Source organism: Mya arenaria, chromosome 15 (genome assembly GCF_026914265.1).
Source record: "Mya arenaria isolate MELC-2E11 chromosome 15, ASM2691426v1".
NCBI lineage: Eukaryota > Metazoa > Mollusca > Bivalvia > Myida > Myidae > Mya > Mya arenaria.
In genome coordinates, this window is record NC_069136.1 from 6,506,026 (window position 1) to 6,525,392 (window position 19,367).

Genomic DNA, 19,367 nt, shown 5'->3' on the forward strand with positions numbered 1-19,367 from the left:
ATAATTCCAGTCATAAGATTCATCAAAAGCGCTATAAAATTGCTCATAGAACCACGGTCAACAATCGCATATGAGTTCCGTATTAAACATCTTTATTGTCGTTCTGTGGAAGGTACCGTCCATTGGCCAATGACCTGGATTCCACAGCAATATCAATTATAATCCTGTCGATTTTTTTTCATAATGGTTGTTTTTTTCTAATTTCTGTCCAACCGAGAGAACCACCCTTAGGTACATTTCCGAGCGAGGCTCATGGCGTTTTCGAGACCCACTTCTTTTCACTTTCCTCCTCATCCTATGTTCTCGTTTTTCGAACAAAATTGTCATGTTTGACTCGACTATTTGAAATCCAAACCCTCACTGAGGTGAAAAACGTTAAGTCACTTCCTTTTATGGTAACTTAAAGCTGATTCAGATGAGTTTTCAACTTTTTGTTTCTTGCCAACATTACTTCACAAGGGGTCTAATCTTGCTTGAGACCGTTTCATTTTCGAATGAAACCAAAATATTGTTAGGTTTGATTGAAATGCACCTTGTAATTAGAATTTGAGTAGAAACAATCGTACCTTTTAATGATAATTGCTCCCAGGCTAAATCTGAGGCTGAATCTGTGCCTGAAAGTCACCGAATTTGAGGCAAGGATATAGACGAATTTCGACCTGGTTTTATTCCATTATAAATGAAGATCAATCCGCGATTTGTCGACAATAGCTTTAGTTGAAACAATATTTGTTGAATAAAGGCATCAATTAAACAACAAAATAGCAAATACATTATAACATAACAAACTCCAAAAAAGGTTTGCATGATTTTAATTTTGCTTGCTTGTTAAGACTCAATAAATAAATACAAAGCATAAAAGTGTGAGATAAATAACAAAATCACAATAACAAAAACAATCTAGTATCACAACCACCAGCGGCCATACATTCTGCAGATTTCCAGGGACTACATGCATGTTAACAAACGAAGTTCAAACTTGAGATTCAAACACTGCCAATCTTCATCATGTATTGTAAATTTATTTAAAATAAAAAAAATGTTGTGTATTTTACCCCATAAACATCACTGTTGTCTTAAATATTTTGTAAAAAATAAGTAACAATTTATGTAACAATTCAAATTGTGTTTTTTCTGTGAAAAGTGGTGACAACTTTTGAATACCCAGGAGGACCGGAAACCCTGTCAATGACCGGGAACCCTGTCAGTGCAGGGTTGGAGGACCGGGAACCCTGTCAGTGCAGGGTTGGAGGACCGGGAACCCTGTCAGTGCAGGGTTGGAGGACCTGGAACCCTGTCAGTGCAGGGTTGGAGGACCGGGAACCCTGTCAGTGCAGGGTTGGAAGACCGGGAACCCTGTCAGTGCAAGGTTGTAGGACCGGGAACCCTGTCAGTGCAGGGTTGGAGGACCGGGAACCCTGTCAGTGCAGGGTTGGAGGACCTGGAACCCTGTCAGTGCAGGGTTGGAGGACCGGGAACCCTGTCAGTGCAGGGTTGGAAGACCGGGAACCCTGTCAGTGCAAGGTTGTAGGACCGGGAACCCTGTCAGTGCAAGGTTGTAGGACCGGGAAACCTGTCAGTGCAGGGTTGGAAGACCGGGAACCCTGTCAGTGAAGGGTTGGGGGACCGGGAAACCTGTCAGTGAAGGGTTGGGGGACCGGGAACCCTGTCAGGGCAAGGTTGTAGGACCGGGAACCCTGTCAGTGCAGGGTTGAGACTTTTTGTAGACATTTATTTAAACATTAGTTTATTTATGCAACATGTTGTTCTTATTACCATACTGTATTTTACTGGTATGTGCATTTTATACTGAAATAAATCTATGGGACAATGATATTTGCTACACCATGGTAATAAATGTACCTTTAAATATCAAGTATCAAGCTTTGACTACAGTTGTTACATTAACCAAATCGATTTTGTATAAGGGAAATAAAAATGCCAGGAAGTATGAATTACATTGTATGCAGCCCAAAAGTAAATCATACAATCACATATGCAGTGTGAATGAATGTTTTAACCTAAATATGAATGTTAAAACAATTATGTTGCATGTTAAAATCTTTCACATGTCATGCTTTGAAACTGACAAATGATCAAAAATCTGACCTGACACAGTATATCCAAGGTACATTCTAACTTGGAAACATACTTAAATGAATTGATGCAAAGAAAGGTCCCAGTGTGATTTCATTTCTGATTGGCAACATAATATATCAATCATCAATTTTTTCAAGGAATTGTAAAAATATGTTTATCTTACTAACAGATAACTATAATTTGTATCACTAAAGCCCTTCAATCCTTAACAGAAGCACATAAAAAGCAAAACAGCATTTTTCCTTTTCCCTGGCCCCATTGTCTCAGAGCATCTTAAGCATAACAGATTTAAATATCTTATTTAAGTTAGCAAAATTCCTTGATAATATTTGATTTTATGTGACAAAAAATACTCTCCTTTAAAACTAATAAAAAGTCTCAAAACTCCTTTAAATGAGAAAAGTACACAATTTGTACCAAACCGAAAAAGTAAGGTTAGGTTGATCCTGTTATAAGGGAGTTAACCTGGGTTGAGATATTGGGGCCAGGTTGATACCGTCACCTATGTCACAGTGAGATATTGGGGCCAGGTTGATACCGTCACCTATGGTCACAGTGAGATATTGGGGGCCAGGTTGATACCGTCACCTATGTCACAGTGAGATATTGGGGCCAGGTTGATACCGTCACCTATGGTCACAGTGAGATATTGGGGCCAGGTTGATACCGTCACCTATGGTCACAGTGAGATATTGGGGGCCAGGTTGATACCGTCACCTATGGTCACAGTGAGATATTGGGGCCAGGTTGATACCGTCACCTATGGTCACAGTGAGATATTGGGGGCCAGGTTGATACCGTCACCTATGGTCACAGTGAGATATTGGGGCCAGGTTGATACCGTCACCTATGGTCACAGTGAGATATTGGGGGCCAGGTTGATACCGTCACCTATGGTCACAGTGAGATATTGGGGCCAGGTTGATACCGTCACCTATGGTCACAGTGAGATATTGGGGCCAGGTTGATACCGTCACCTATGGTCACAGTGAGATATTGGGGCCAGGTTGATACCGTCACCTATGGTCACAGTGAGATATTGGGGCCAGGTTGATACCGTCACCTATGGTCACAGTGAGATATTGGGGGCCAGGTTGATACTGTCACCTATGGTCACAGTGAGATATTGGGGCCAGGTTGATACCGTCACCTAGGTCACAGTGAGATATTGGGGCCAGGTTGATACTGTCACCTATGGTCACAGTGAGATATTGGGGCCAGGTTGATACTGTCACCTATGGTCACAGTGAGATATTGGGGCCAGGTTGATACCGTCACCTATGGTCACAGTGAGATATTGGGGGCCAGGTTGATACCGTCACCTATGGTCACAGTGAGATATTGGGGGCCAGGTTGATACCATCACCTATGGTCACAGTGAGATATTGGGGCCAGGTTGATACCGTCACCTATGGTCACAGTGAGATATTGGGGGCCAGGTTGATACTGTCACCTAGGTCACAGTGAGATATTGGGGCCAGGTTGATACCGTCACCTATGGTCACATTGAGATATTGGGGCCAGGTTGATACCGTCACCTATGGTCACAGTTTAACCGAGATAAAAAATAATCTTAGAATGTATCACTTTACAATGGAATCCGGAAAAATGGAATGATCACGTATCTAAACTTTGAAAAATCAACAATTTTAACAACCACACTTCTTAAATATTAGCTGCGGAGTTTCAACAATTCAACAGAGAAACACAACACGTATAGGTAACTCCATTGGAAAACAATTCCACTTATAGACATATGTGGTGCTGCCAGCGAAAATGAGTTTTGTCGAGGTAAAATTGACAATTTCACCTTGCTAAGTTCCATGCCTCATAACCAGGCAATCTAAGTTGTTTTTACATATTTTTCTTTGAAAAGGTTATTTTTTTAATTTACACATTGTTATAAAACTGTTTTGTAATGTGTCTCATGGTTTTCGTAATTGGTTTCATGATTAATGTGAATACCTCCACAGCTCATTGTCGCTGGCAACCCAAGTATAGTAACTCTACATGTTCATCTTAAGATGCATCTCAAAAACATCTTTATATTTATGTGAGTTTAAACTGAAACTATATTTGTATTTAAAGTCTCAGCACACAACCAAAATGAATGATGAACAATTTCAGAAAATTTTAAATACATTTTTTAATAACTGTAAAGCACTTATGATTTACAGTTTTCATTCTACAGAAAGTGTTACATACAGCAGAAACAAGTCAGCTCTATATTTCCAGGACCAGCAAGAATACTTCGAGCCTTGCAAATACAGAGTCAAGCTGGAATGCTCATACATAGAGTTAAAATAATTTGTTCCTTTACATAAAGTTTGAGCCAACAAGGAAATCGAGCCGTGTGGTATCAAGCAAAACAGGTTTCGACTGTATAAACATAAAGTTTTGCCAGTGGTAACAACATCTGCTTCAACAGCACTATTCCATCTAATAACATTTCCAAAAAATAAATGAATACCAGACCATAATCATTAATACAACATTTTAAATGCACCGCAGAAAGAAAAACAGATCCTGTTATAATCAGACCCCCAAATTTGCCATATAGCATCAGAAAGTTCCTCAATTAAGTAAATATGGTTGGTAGGTAATTGAAAGGATGAAAAACTTCAGAAACTTCCCATGAAAAGTGCCTGTGTTAGGATCATGATGTACACACTTTGGAGTCCCATTTATGACAACTTTACAACATAGCATATTGACTAGTGAACCACAACAACTGAGCTAATATATTGTAACACTAAATATAAAACATAATATTCTATGTACAGGTGGCTTTATAAGTAATAACATGTTACTAATGATAAGATATTGCATCCAGGGACTTCTATCCACATTTGGGCAGTATTTGTATACATGAAACATCAATACATTGTATCAACATTTTGAAGATTATTCTAACACAGATAGATAAATTGCTACTTATATACATTCTAGTTGTCAGTTTGACATCACATTTTGTATTCATTTCAACAAAAACAACAACAACAACGCTCCAATCCACAGGCAAGGCAACTCAATATCTAAGTTCTGTCAGACATGTAAATCAATGTGAGAATTGGCGCAATACTGATTTATTTACAGCCTATTAAGATGAACAAACTTGCTCCAATACACTTATCAAATGTAATACATATATACATCTGACTGTATTTAACATATTGCACAGTTTACATAATAATATTAAATCAACACACTTAATTTGTTTGAAAAATATCTCAATAGAATCTATTTCAAACTTTAAAAACAACAACTTACTTCAAATGCAATTAACTTATTACTGTTATTAAGAACAGATCTCTTGCTATAGTGATGAAAACTAACAGGCTCTATCATTATAACTATCTTTAAAAACCACGATGACATTGAAAGCCCTTTCATAAGAAGCATATTCTTATGATCGGCCAATCAAAAAGTTCCTCATATGTTTTGATGGCATATTCAGAATAAATCAATAATTGTTACTCTGTATAAGTTGGTAATTCCAGACTGGTTGAACAAACATATCTACTAGACTGGTCATGTTGTGCATTCAAGACTGTTTTAAGACTCGTATGGTGTTTTCATCTACTTGACTGGTTGTGTTGGATGTGACAGACTGGTTTAAGACTCATATGGTGGTTTCATCTACTGGACTGGTTGCGCTGTAACCACTAGTCACACTTGAGTGGCTTGTCTGGTCTGGCTGACTCCCGGAACCTGTTATAAGATAGGAAGAAGTGTTGAATAACAGTCTTTATCCAATGCTTTAAGAAGTGAATGAGAACATTATCAGTTTTTCTGAGCTTTTTTCTATGACTTTAAGACAATATAATAACAAGGTAAATTCTTGTACAGAAATGACTATATTTAGAATGATATCATCCATACTCATGTTCTTCTAAATACTTTTTTGGAGACAAAGATCTTGTTAAAGGAGTATTATTTGACCATTTACATATGCATCATAAAAGGATGCCAATACTTACCTGGGTCAAGGGGCATAACTCATCAATTATCAAACCCAGAGTTATGGGTTATTCCAATTATAGCAATAAACACATTGTCACTAGTAGCACGACTATGTACTAAGTTTCCTATACATATTCTTTAAAACTTTTCAGTATGTCAATACCTTTGGGGTTTTTTTAAATAATAATTCAAAATGATAAAACATGAGAAACCTTACCTATGCTGGAGAGGGAGGCCAATGACCGAGGTCCGGTGTTAGGTAGGGGATCCAGAAACGTTGAAGGGACCCAGCCCTCCTCGTTGGTGTCCATGTGATGTGCCAGCCACCATCCCGTAGATCCCGTGCGGAGAATCTCCACACGATCCCCCTCCCGCAGCGCCATCTCAACATCATCCACTGGGGCGTAGTCCGCTATTGCGATAAACTGCTGCAAATATGCAGGCTGTGGAATGGAAATTTATTTATAAAACTACCTGATTCAAAAATTATTTGACATGACAAAATTTGTAAATCCAAAATATTGATTCATATGGCATGCCAAACTTATATTCAGAAAGTAAATAATATCTTTATTTGAAGTGGATAACATATTTAATACACTGCTGTATTCATGTCAGTTTTTGAGTATGGTCTAATAATATACATTATATTGTAACCTAACAAAACTGAAAGTATGTATATAGCGATTCCATCTTCACAGCTGCCAAATATTCTTGGATGGTAAATTTGATTTTCATAAATGACAAAGCCTAACCCTACCTCAAGTGGTGAAGTGTGTTGCCCTTTTTTTGTTTCCACTTCGGGCTCAGAATCTGTGTAAGAGACGTCAGACCAGCGTTCACTTCTCTCCCTCGTGTCTGGAGGCGTTTCCGGGGACAACATCGCCAGACCCTGTGTGATATAACCATTTATACATGTCAAATTACATTTGAAAATATTGTAATAAACTTCGAAATAACTCTATCTAATTCTTTATATTTTGTTCATTTTCTTTGTTTTTAAAGTGGTCTTAATTGTTTAATGCAACTATATTTTTTAAGTGAACCAACAGCCAACATGTTCAAATAACGTGAGAGTTTGTATCATGTTCCTCTAGTATGTAAAGCCTAAGTTTATAACTGCTAGAGCAATTTATCTTAACATAATTCAAGATATGCATACTGTAAAAGGGCTTCAGAGTTTGAGAGTTTGGAATGATATCATTTCCAACATTTACGGTAGCAAAAAACTTCCACTACATTTTAAATGTAAATAAAACTTCCAAAGTTGAAAGCTTGGAAAACCTGGTGTCAAGTTTGCATTTATGGCCACGTTAAGTTGAACTTTTGAATTGTTTGAATACATGAGGAGTTGGCATGTTTTAGCATCATTTTTTTCATATTTTACCAGAATAGTTATACAATAATGGAGAAACCTTTCGAGTATGGGCGACTGGAACTTCAACATTTGGGAGAAAACTTATAAAACAGATGGCAAGGAAGTTCATGCTTCCAATTTCAAATTCTTAACGACGCCCCAAGACATCTAGTGAAGCTTAAAACCTTTTCTTTTATTAATGTCATGGCTAACATTTATTTTTCTTTTACTGATAAACAAATGTGGACACTGCTGAGTATAAGGCAACAAAGACCCTGACAATAATTGCACATGAATGTCTGTCTCACAGAAATCTCTTGAAAACAGGTGCTCCAAGTACCTGTGGAAGTGTAGAGCTGTTGTTGTTGCCTGATCCTTGTCGGTGCCGCCAACTCTCCATGCCGCTGTCGCTACCGGATCTTGTCAAATCCTCCGGAGAGTTGTCGCCCAGGTTCAACCTAGTCACTGAAAATAATATGAGGAAAAAAAATAGTTTTCATACATGTATCCCATTATTGCTTTCTAAGAAATAAATCTTGACACTAAAGTTATCAACTTTTTTTTATCATAAATGATGTCCTGGGATCGTAGTCAATATTGTTCTTATCCGGGTCCTTAGACACGCCTCAGTGATTCCATTCAGTCCATTGGTCAGTTATTTTTACTGTCAAAATTTTTAAAATTCAGTGAAATCTAAGGTGGTCATTGAAAACAGCCCCGGATCATGAAGTAAAGTTAATATATATTTTTCATAAATAATTGATTCATTATTCCTGCAAAACTTAATTTATAAACTAAAAGCATTGCAACAATTGTATGCCTTAATATAAATCAAAGTTTTAAGTATTTAATGCTATAAATCATCAAGTTAGTATTTATTATATACCGTAAATATCACAATTCTATTTGAATATATAAAACTTGTTCAGTGAAATTTATAAAACCTCCCCTCATTTTTATAAATTTTAGAAAAATTGTTTAACAAATTAAGTATTGAATACTGATCCTCAGTTTTTTACATTTATAATGTGATCTGCATTCAACATTTTCACTGTTAAATAATATTTCAGCTTAATTTCTAGAACTTATGTGCCCTTTCTGTTTTCACAACCCAGGACTGGATACAATATATAGAAAGTCAATTAGTGATGCAGCCTAAACAAAATGATTTTCCTCTACCCACATTTGATTTCATTTTTCTGACCAATGATTTTCCTGTACTTACATTTGATTTCGTCAAACTGTCCCATTAGGACCTTTTTGATTTCTTTCACCCAAAAATCTTTCACTTCAAGACTGGGGGACTGCAAGAAAAATATCATTATTCATGATAAGACACATCATTCATAAATGTGCATAGGTTATCTTTTAAACAGTGTTTTTCAGCAATAACAATTATATTGCATTTATCATTCTCCAAGTCAAAAGAAATTCTAAATAATCTCTACTCTGCCTGTGCGAGAAAAATAAAGTTTAGACATTTTCGCGATCATCATTTAATAAATTTGCTGGTCATCACTTAATCTTGATAATAAGCATTTTTAATGAATATTTTATTCCAATCTCAGTGTTAACAAATCCTTAGCCAGTTTATAATAGCCACAAGTCTCACCGTCACAATATAAACTTCCTCTCGGCCTCGCAGCCAGAGCTCAAACTTGCGCTTGTCTCCCTTTATATTCTCCGTCAATCCAACTTGGTTACACTGAAAAAACATTTGTTTTTATATCAAATTTGCTTTATCAATTTTTGTTGTTTTTTACTCTACTTTGCTTTTTATATAAAAATGACTGTAAAATTATGTTGTAAAGTGAATACACAATAATATACGATTTTTTATGTATAATCATAAATAACTGCAAATAACTCGAAATTGTTCCATATAATACCCATGGCAACAACTCTCTCTTTAATAAGGAGCAGTTATATCAATTAATAACATATATCTCCCCAAAACAATCTATCTCTAAACAAAACTAAATTTAACAATTAACAAGTTATTAATTATATATGTGAAATACATTAAATGCTGAACATAAATATTCCCTAACATACCCGTAGCATGTTTTTGTAGCTGTACCCATCGCGTCCCTCATTGTTCGTATCCTCCTTACGTTTACACATGAGGATCGCCTTCTCGTAGAGGAACAAGTGTCGATGCATTGGCTTGAAGCGGATGTCACGTATCTTCTCGTGCTTGTGTTCTGTCGATACGTTAAAACTGCCCTGCATCAACAGCTTACCTAGGTCACTTAAGTTGCCCTGAATAATGAAATGAAAGTAGTTTAATATGGGATATTTACTTTTCATTTATATGTAAATAATAATATCATTTTTTTTACGAAAGCATTAAAATTGGACATCAAACATCCTGTTTCTTTTGAGTAAAATAATGTAAATGGTTGTTATAGCTTTGTTATTTATAAAGGAAATCAGTAGTCAATTGCAATTGCTGTGTAATTCTTACGTTTCAAACAAAATTTCCACAAACACCAAGTAACAACATTCTACACTTACATACATGTACATATTTTATGTAAACAGATTTATTTCATACCTGTTATTTTTTGTCTTAAATATTGTATGATCTGAACATTAAAAATGGAAACGGGATAAAATATCTGTATTACACACTGCGATTCTTTATTCTGTCCCACACAGTTGCCTAGCATCCATTTCCAATATTACTCAAAAGAAATAGGATGTTTAATTTTAATGCTTTTGTAAAAATAGTTATTTTCAGTCTCAGGCATTATTGACTTAACACAACATAAGTGATACAATACCCTCAGATCAACCGATTTACAAAATATTCCCTTTTCAATTGTCGAACACCAACAGATAAATATTTTAATACCAACTTTCAAGAAGTGAATAGCTTAAAAAAACACAAATCTCAGTCTTTTTATCACTTACAGGGAATCCTTGGATGGCGACCTGGTACATGCTGTTGTTGACAATACGCGCTACCTCCAACATCGTGTTGAGGGATTCCTCCAGCTGGTCTCGACAAGTCTTGTTGTCGCCCGCATATTTCAGCATCTCCTATAGAAAAGAAAGGATTATACATGACTTTTACTGTGAAAATACATCATAACATAGGGAACTCTTAAACAGCAACTATTCCATAACTGTTCAGTGTCTTGACTTGACAGAACATTTAAGTCTGACAGTGAAGAACTCCCTCATAAGAAGCTTGTACAGTGTGTGTTTTAGTGCTTACTGATATTAATGTCTTGGCTACACATTCTTTTATTTTAGTTATAAATCTGATCTCCGCAAATTTCAGCCACCTGTCAACAGCATCAAAAGTTGAGGGAACAAATTTAATTCATATTTTGTTACCATGACCTTGACCACAAAATCAATATGGATCATCTACTATCATGATCAATTATCGATCGCAAAATCAATATGGGTCATCAATTGTTCATGATCAATTATCGATGCAAAATCAATATTGGTCAACTACTGATATTCGTCATCTACTGATCATGATCAATTATCAACTGCAAAATCAATATTGGTCAAGTACTGATATTGGTCATCTATTGATCATGATCAATTATCAACCGCAAAATCAATATTGGTCATCTACTGGTCATGATCAATTATCGACCACAAAATCAATATGGGTCTTCTACTGATCATGATCAACTATCCACCGCAAAATCAATATGGGTCATCTACTGATCATGATCAATTATCTTAAGGTCAAATGATATAGAAAGCCCTAGTTTTAGAAAAGGTCACCACAACCTTGACCTTTGACCTATTGACTCCAAATTTTAAATCACCATCCCTATGAGTCTGCCATACATTAAGACTTGGGAGTTATAAAAAGCACTGACCTTCAAAAGCAGCTGGTACTTTGTAATCCTCTGAACAGGTTTCAGGAGGTACGCCCCCAGGGGAAGTTTGTGGCCTAGTTTCCTCTGACACTCCTTGAAGAATGGGTTGTGGTCGCCAACCTGGGTCCGCAGTTCCTCCGAGCGGGGCTTGTTCATACAGTAAATACTGTACCTCTGAAACTCGTCTTTCTGTAAGGCGGAAGGTTTGATAAATATATTAGATTTAGTCCTTTATGTTATGTTTATGTAGATTTGATGTCTGACATTTGATCATGAATTTGCTAATATAATTGAATTTTTAACAGTCAATAGTACAGTATTTATCACTGTCAGACTACAGTCATTACAATTTGATAAAATAGTTTTCATCATTCAAGATAAAAACTTGATAATTCTTATCAGAAGTATGTCAATTAAAAGTAACTTTGACCACTTCATTTTGATTCAAAAAAATGACTAAGTTACCAGCAGATTTGGTTAGATCAGCTTGATAAAACTCAAATGAAACTTTAAAAGTTTTTACCATCGACACTTACTCTATTTACAAAACATTTTCCCAGTCTCATTGGACAGTCGGCACAGCTTTGTAGATCTTTCAGAAATACACTGGAATGAAGAAAATATATTATTATGTTTCTGCATAATGAGAATGTTTTGTAAAAATACGCACAAAGCTTGGATAATTAATCTTAATCCATTTGCACTTATTAATTTTGATGTTCAAAACTAATCTGTATTTTTTCTGTATATCAAAGTAACGTGACCAAAGAAATATTATGCAAGGGTGAAGGGGACACAGTGTTGCTACACACATATGCATACATATATTGACTTGGCAACACAACATAGCTTATATAATTTAAGGGAGATAATCTGTGTTTACATTTTGTCATCTGGTAATACTCTCCCTTTGCCCATTGTAGCAGTAATTTTGCTGGAAAATGCCAAAATATTTCCACTGACAAGCCAGATCATGACAGATATGTTGTTTTATGTATTAAAACCCCCCATTAATTATCTTATCCTTTTATTTCATACTATAAACACAAGGTTGAGTATTGGATTGTGTTTGTCATGGTTTCGCAATCTGTTGGAATGACCATTATTTCAATTACCTACCAAACTCATTTCAGCTTCAATATCCAAGTGAGCAATATTTACAGTACAATGAACAATTCAGTCATTACAAATTTGTTAAGAACAACATCACCAGGCATATGATGAAACCTTGTGCATTTTCTCCATAAATAATTCTACTAAATGTAAAAAATGTTAAAACTTACTCATGGTGAAAGTTGTATATCTGATCCAAATTGCCAAACAAGATGTCCTTCTTGCTGGCGAGGCCTGGGGGAATGAGGTGTATCATGGCGCGGTTGTCCATCTCACAATAGTAACCCTAGAATAACATACAGTGGTGAAACAAGGCTATACAACTGAAGTGAGGCTACAATCTTTATAGCAAGATGTTTAACAATAAATTATAATGTAGGAAATTAGTCTGAAGACTTCAAAGTGCAGTTTAAGTGCAGATATATTTCTCAGTGACCTTAATATAACTTCTTACTAAATATGTATTTATAATAAATGAGTTTTAAAGGAGGAATGTTAGTGATATGCCTTTCTGATTCAAACAATTTTAGCTTATACACTCTCATAGATTCTTGAATGCCATGAATGCTGAATACGTATAATAAGCCTGGAGTCTCAGAGTCTGTTTCATCAGTTCAGGTGGTGAACAGAAGCATCAGGCCCCGATTTCTCAAAACTTCTTAAGTCCCTTATAACAGAATTAAGCTAAGCTCCCCATTTTTCGTTTTCAATAAATTGCTTAATGTTTACTTATTTAAGAGTTTTTATACTTGAGATAGAAATTATCATCATGATTATCAGAATAAACATTTTTTTACTTATCAAAATTCAATTTTAGTATGTTTTTTGGCTTATTTAAAAAAGCTACTTAAGCCTGTTAAGCTTAAGAAGTTTCGAGATATTGGAGCCAGAAAGCTACCTGTTCTAGCTAATCTTCTTACAGAACTGATCAAACCAAGGAGTCAAGGGTGACAGGCTGAAAGCGTTCTCATTTGTGAGTCCAACTCAAATATTGTTAAAAATATTGCATCGCCAGAGTGTTTCACAATGATTACAAGTTTGACTTACCCTCAGTATATCATGCAGTTGTTGAACATACATCATCTCTGTCTCTATCAGCTCATTCATCACATGTCTGCATTGAGAGACAAAAGCTGTTATTATTTACATTATTATTTTTCATCAAGTTAACCATCTGAGTTTATGTTAACAGAAAAATTGTAGAGGACAGTCCTAAATGATCGGCTGTTATAGTTACTCCACTCATGTAAAGCTGTTATGTTTGATAATTAATATCTTATCAAGTTTTTCTGCTTTTTTTCTCTACTCTATTAGAATTAACTTGTTAAAATATATGTATTTAAGATAATTGTAAGCAGATGCTTATCCTTGTTGATTGAATAGCCTAACTAAACCAGAACTCAAATAATAAACGGCCATATTTTGCATAGTATGCAAAACAGAGTTATCTACATGTAAATTCATTAAACAGGTAGGACTGATAGTTGGGAAAACATGTTTAAAGTTACAATGCAATACATGATGCATTTGCTGGGACAATGACTTTAAGGTGCTTTCATGCAAAGCATGTACCAAAGTGTGACGGCGACCCTAGGTCGAGCAGTTTAGCTCCCCATATTCTTCGAATAGTCGAGCCAAAAATACTTCAACATTAGTGATTGGACTTGCTACATAAAGGTGCATTGTCATTGCAGACATAAATATGTATCAAAGTCCATGCCATTGAAACTTCAAAACAAAACAACATAATGAAAAAATGTTTCTTACTGTCTTTTTTCCTGTAATGATTCGATCATATGATCTGACAATGCACTGGAACCCGAGGTAGTAGACATTGACGCGACAGAGTTGCGTGCCCCTTCTGACATCACTGCAGAGTTATGTCCCGCATCCACACTGTCCACTGTTGAGAGACTACTACATGTACTGGATGACCCGTGGTGTGACCTTGACCCTGAATGACCTTTACCTTTGGCATGGTGTTGGGGTGGCCCAATGTCTGGTTTAATCTGAAAAACAACAACAACAAATCGAGTGCAATTGTAGACAGAAAAACTTGCAACTACCAGATGTTATAATATTTAACTATTATACACTGGAAAAAATGAGACATTTATGGGGGGGGGGGGGGGGTTAATGATGACTTGGGGCTGTATCCATAAAGCATCTTAAAGCTGCACTCTCACTGATATACAATTTTTACAACTTTTTTATTTTTTGTCTTGGAGAGCAAATTTTTGCGTAAATACCTGCAAACCAATGATAAAATATTGCTGACAAAAAATCAGATCGCAGATTTTCATATTTGCCTTCGAAAATTAATGTTTTATGGCTTAAATTAAACCGTTACTTACATTTTTTCTAATCTGATTTTAGTGATCTGAGTGTATTTGTACATCAGTGCATGAAAATATGAAAGAAAATTGTCTGGACGTTGAGTTAATATGAAATAATTAAATGAAGGAGTAGAGGGGAATTAAATTAGCATTGTTGAAAAACCTCATAACTGAAATTGTTCACTATGACACTACAAGCCCAGTGACTTAAAGATCCAGCTTAACATACATCAACGTTTTACCCATTTATTGCATTGTATATTTGAGCTAGGTCAACATTCAGATATGTAAGCTTAGTCCTACAAGTACACGTAGCTACGCCATGACAGCTTATGGATTCTTAAAAACTTTGTAATCAGCTGCAGTAGCTATAACAACTAGACGATACAAAGTACAGACAAAGGGCTTTTAATCAAACAAAACAATGCATAGCAAAAACATGTACATTAAATCTCACCCTTGCTGATTTCTCCACAGATGGCATGGCAGGAGCTTGATTCTGCTGGCCACCCTTCCCAGCATCCCGCCTGTGTCTGTCCCGCGGCTGGTTCCCGTGATTACCTGGCCCAGAATGAGCCCCGCCTTTTCTCCGCAGGTCATAATCTGGCACTGTCGTCTGCCCACGAGAGGCAGCCGTAACAAAATCTGCCTGAGCTGGATGTTGAACAGGCTTGGACCGAGATTGGGCGACCAACTCTGCCCGCTTGGTGGCACACATTGTTTGTACGTCCTCCATTTTTTTAAGAACTTTCTGAACACTCGCCTGAGGAAAAAACATGTTCATATTTCCAAAAGTTGTATCCAAAATATTTCCTATGTTCATTTGAATTTTTTGCTTATGCGTCCATTTCAATTTATGTTTCAGGAATGAAGCACATGTATAATTTATGTCACGCTTTGAGAACTGAGCCATTATAATGTTTTGAAATAGATAAAATATTTTTGCAAACAATTTCACGTCCTGTGTAATGTTGTCTTATTATATAAGCTGTTTAATTCCACAGTATCATAGGTAGTACATTCCAACCCCTTAAGCCTAAGATCAAACACTGATATGATGGATGTTATTGCAAGAAATTTATCTGCCTATCTTTAAAGATAATCTCAAAAGAAGAGTACAATGCCTCAATTAGAGTAAATAATGGCAGGCAATCTCTCTACACACACATGTATGGCTGGTTTGGAAGCTGTGAAAACTTTTGAAACCCCTTGTAAATTGTTTTCATAAATAGCTTTCACACTTTCAGAATGCAATCTGTGAAAAAGGTGAACAAAAAAATACCTATTCATTCCTGATTGCTTGTTTTTTATGGATCACTAAATTAATTTTAAAGATTGACCATTTGTATTATATACTAATATCAACAATATATTACTGATTTGTTGCTTTAAGCCAACATTTAAAAGTTCATGTATTTTTCTTTGTTAAAATACTTATTATGTTTATAACAATCCAAATTTAAATACAATAATGCTGTGAAAAAGAAGTTGTGATAAAGAAGTTGTAAAAAAGAATATATGGAAAAAATGCTTTACTGTGGCCTTTTATGATATCTTGGTAAACCAATTCTGTGAAACAAGTCGGGGATGGCTGATCATTCCAGTATTAAATGTCACAATTACTTTGACCTACTAACCCCATAATCGACAGAGGCCATGCAATAACAATGACCAAAGTGTATAGTATCAGTACATGATGGCTACACAACAAGTCATTCAAAAGCAATTGATTGAAAATGAAAATAAAACACTAACGATGAAAAAGATGCAGGAGAAAGTAACTTCTATGTGTCTGCTATGTTTTGCCAGCAACACGAAAATGGACTTAAATTTCAACTTGACTTAGTTATTCAATGTTGTCCTATTTTTCATTGAAATAGAATAAAACTCATTGACTCTGAATTATTTAAGAACATGATCATCAAATACAGGAAATGTATAAATACTTAATGAGCTAAATAAAAAGCATTAAATGATAAATAAATCAATGTTTCCTTAATTTAGGCCATGTGGTAACTTGATGATGGATAATTAGATATAGATCATTAAGTACATTTACTGCACAGGACAGGGGCTCATTATCTTATTAATTATTCTTTATGCAAAATTAACCCACATTGACATCCATGAGATAATTGCAGATACCCTTCTCTTCCACCCAACCCTGCTGTCACCCTACACCAAAAAAAAATTTGTCACAACAAAACCAACAGGCTATACACTCAATTTAAGTGGATTCATACAGAATGTAACACACTTGACAGTCAATCCAGGGGTCGCGGGTTCGATTCCCCACCGCATCACTAAAAAATACCAATTGTCTTCCCGGAGGAATGTTAAATGGGGGTCTTGTGTGACAGTGCTCTACACTGGTGCACGTTAAAGAACTAGGCTAGCTCTAACCAGGGTTACATTCTGTCTGTGCACTATGCTCCAAAAACCTAAAATGAATAACAATCTTATCGGAACACTTGCCGAATGGGCAAAGTCCAAGTGCAAGTATAAACAATCTTACACACCACCACCATTTAAATGGATTCATACAAAGTCTCTGCATTGCTTTAAAAACCCTACATCCAATCATTCAAAATTATATTCCCATAGGAAGGAACATTCTAAGGCAAGCTTACCCTGGTGTCTGACGTAATGACGCTATCAAACAGCTGACGGAACTCTTTAGGGTTGTTAAGTTTGAGTTCTTTCACAGAAGCCACAAATTTGTCAATGTCCTCCACCGCCTTAGTTACGGCCTCATTGCTATGGCAACCTTCCAACTGGACTGTAGTCAACATGTCAACCCCTGACGTACACCATTTGTTGGCCTGAAAAAATAAATATAATTGAAGCATTATTCATACATCATTACTCCAACACTATTATTAAAACATTATCCATACAACTCATTACTCAATATTTACAGAGGCATGGTGGGTTTGGGAACAGCCGGCATTTCTTGACTACACATTAGATAAATGTAGACATTAAAGAAAGTCTCTTTATGATTTGGAAGCTTGGGCTGTCGCATGAAAGAAAACACCACGATATTCTTACAAATGAAAGATCGCAGCCAAGTGCTTCATTAGTGTGTACACACATTGATGGCCATAGGTGTATTCCATTCATAATTAAAGGTAAAGATAATTGTTGTAACAACTATGAGGACTGTCTCATGGATACGCTGTATCTAACCTATCACTAATTCAAATACTTCAGGCCCTCTTAGCTGATTTATGAAGACATCTTTTTTATTAATTAATGATGACACAGCTTATTGCCAATCGTTTTTAAAGTAGTTAATCCACAAATCCTATTTATCAGGGCCTCAGGAAAGTGTCACCAAATTAGGCCTAACAAAAAAATAGAAAAATCAAACAAAAATGGTCCTCGATCCCGCCATAAACTGTCATTAATTTTGACAGGGAACAAAGGTGCATTATAAACAACAGCAATATATGAGTGACCTATGCAAGAAATAGTGCTATTTGGAAGAAAATAATCTAGACATAGTATATTTGGAAAAAATAAAATAAAAAACACTACCATAATTGCAACCCGACCGTATAATTATGGGGATGTCATCCTAAAAAGCAAATATATTTGGGGCCTTATGACCAGGAAACCTATAAATCTATTACATTGAATACCATATATAAACTGTTACATTGGATAAAGAAGAAACTGTCAGTGTGATTTGCTTCAATTGTATATAACGTCAGCTCAGAAATATTATATCTAAATTTTGAGCTTTTATATATATATTATATATATTACTACCTTTTCAATTCGCTCTTGCAGATCATGTGACTTTGTCAGTATTTCCCGTCGTCGACGCAACAACTGTCTGTACTGGTCGCACATACGCTGGAGCTCGATACATTTTGGTCGTATACTGTCCACGGCGTAGTGGTCATCGAGAATATACTGCTCCCCGTCTGACCTCATCTTTTCCCCGGTTTCTAGTTCTTGCTGAAAATGGATGAAGAAAAAACAATTTTAATTATGACTTGAAATGTATAACAAGAAACACCACAATGCAACGAAACCAGGTCTTCTTTGATTGACAGAAGAACTTTAGCCTTCATTGTTAGTTTCAGTTACATTTTTTCTATTTTAAGTATCATAGACTTTGACTCGATCCCAGGAGCCTCAAACGCAATCCAATGATTCTTTAACTCTTCCTTAATTAATACCAAGTTAAGCCAAGATGTGTCAAACCTGGCCAAAAATGGGCCAGAAAGAAAATCAACAGAAATTTGTTAACAGCAAAGTTAAACTTTGCCTGTAGCCCCATTTTTTTAAAAGATATGGATGAAATTGGAAGAATGGGCATAATGGTATAAAAGGTATTTTTCCACTCAGCAACATGACAATTTTGACAGAAGACTGTCTCTTCCTAATTGGTTCTGAGCCTTTGGTAGGTGTATATAAAGCTTCTGTTTTTTAACACCGAAGGTCAAAAGCGTGCCAATATAATGTCAAGGATGATTTAAAACTGACCAAATGATCTGTTGACATGCCACATTTGGAGAGCACTCAAAGATGATAATGTCTTCCAAAATCAGACTATTTAATCAAGAAAGACCAGTAAATAGCTTTGCTTATATATCATCTGGCTCAAACCTTCAATATTGATAATGGTTCTATTTA

At 35.8% G+C, this 19,367-nt stretch overlaps 1 protein-coding gene across 10 annotated transcripts in view; it reads right to left on the bottom strand.

Annotated features, from left to right (window-relative positions):
• Window positions 1-796: 796 nt before the first annotated feature.
• Window positions 797-19,367, bottom strand: part of LOC128219847 (guanine nucleotide exchange factor DBS-like) — a 69,058-nt gene continuing 50,487 nt past the window's right edge. For 7 of the 10 annotated variants that reach the window (XM_052927965.1, XM_052927964.1, XM_052927963.1 and 4 more), the window contains 16 exons: window positions 18,495-18,686; window positions 17,351-17,542; window positions 15,178-15,483; window positions 14,152-14,393; window positions 13,432-13,498; window positions 12,555-12,670; window positions 11,808-11,877; window positions 11,272-11,460; window positions 10,337-10,465; window positions 9,476-9,682; window positions 9,033-9,125; window positions 8,646-8,724; window positions 7,761-7,885; window positions 6,824-6,955; window positions 6,281-6,506; window positions 797-5,811 (listed from right to left, as the gene is read on the bottom strand). In XM_052927965.1, the coding sequence (XP_052783925.1) occupies window positions 5,723-5,811; window positions 6,281-6,506; window positions 6,824-6,955; window positions 7,761-7,885; window positions 8,646-8,724; window positions 9,033-9,125; window positions 9,476-9,682; window positions 10,337-10,465; window positions 11,272-11,460; window positions 11,808-11,877; window positions 12,555-12,670; window positions 13,432-13,498; window positions 14,152-14,393; window positions 15,178-15,483; window positions 17,351-17,542; window positions 18,495-18,686 (2,454 nt within the window). In that variant the 3' untranslated portion in view covers window positions 797-5,722. The remainder of the gene's footprint in view (window positions 5,812-6,280; window positions 6,507-6,823; window positions 6,956-7,760; window positions 7,886-8,645; window positions 8,725-9,032; window positions 9,126-9,475; window positions 9,683-10,336; window positions 10,466-11,271; window positions 11,461-11,807; window positions 11,878-12,554; window positions 12,671-13,431; window positions 13,499-14,151; window positions 14,394-15,177; window positions 15,484-17,350; window positions 17,543-18,494; window positions 18,687-19,367) is intronic. The other 3 variants (XR_008258676.1, XR_008258675.1, XM_052927960.1) reach the window with 3 other exon arrangements.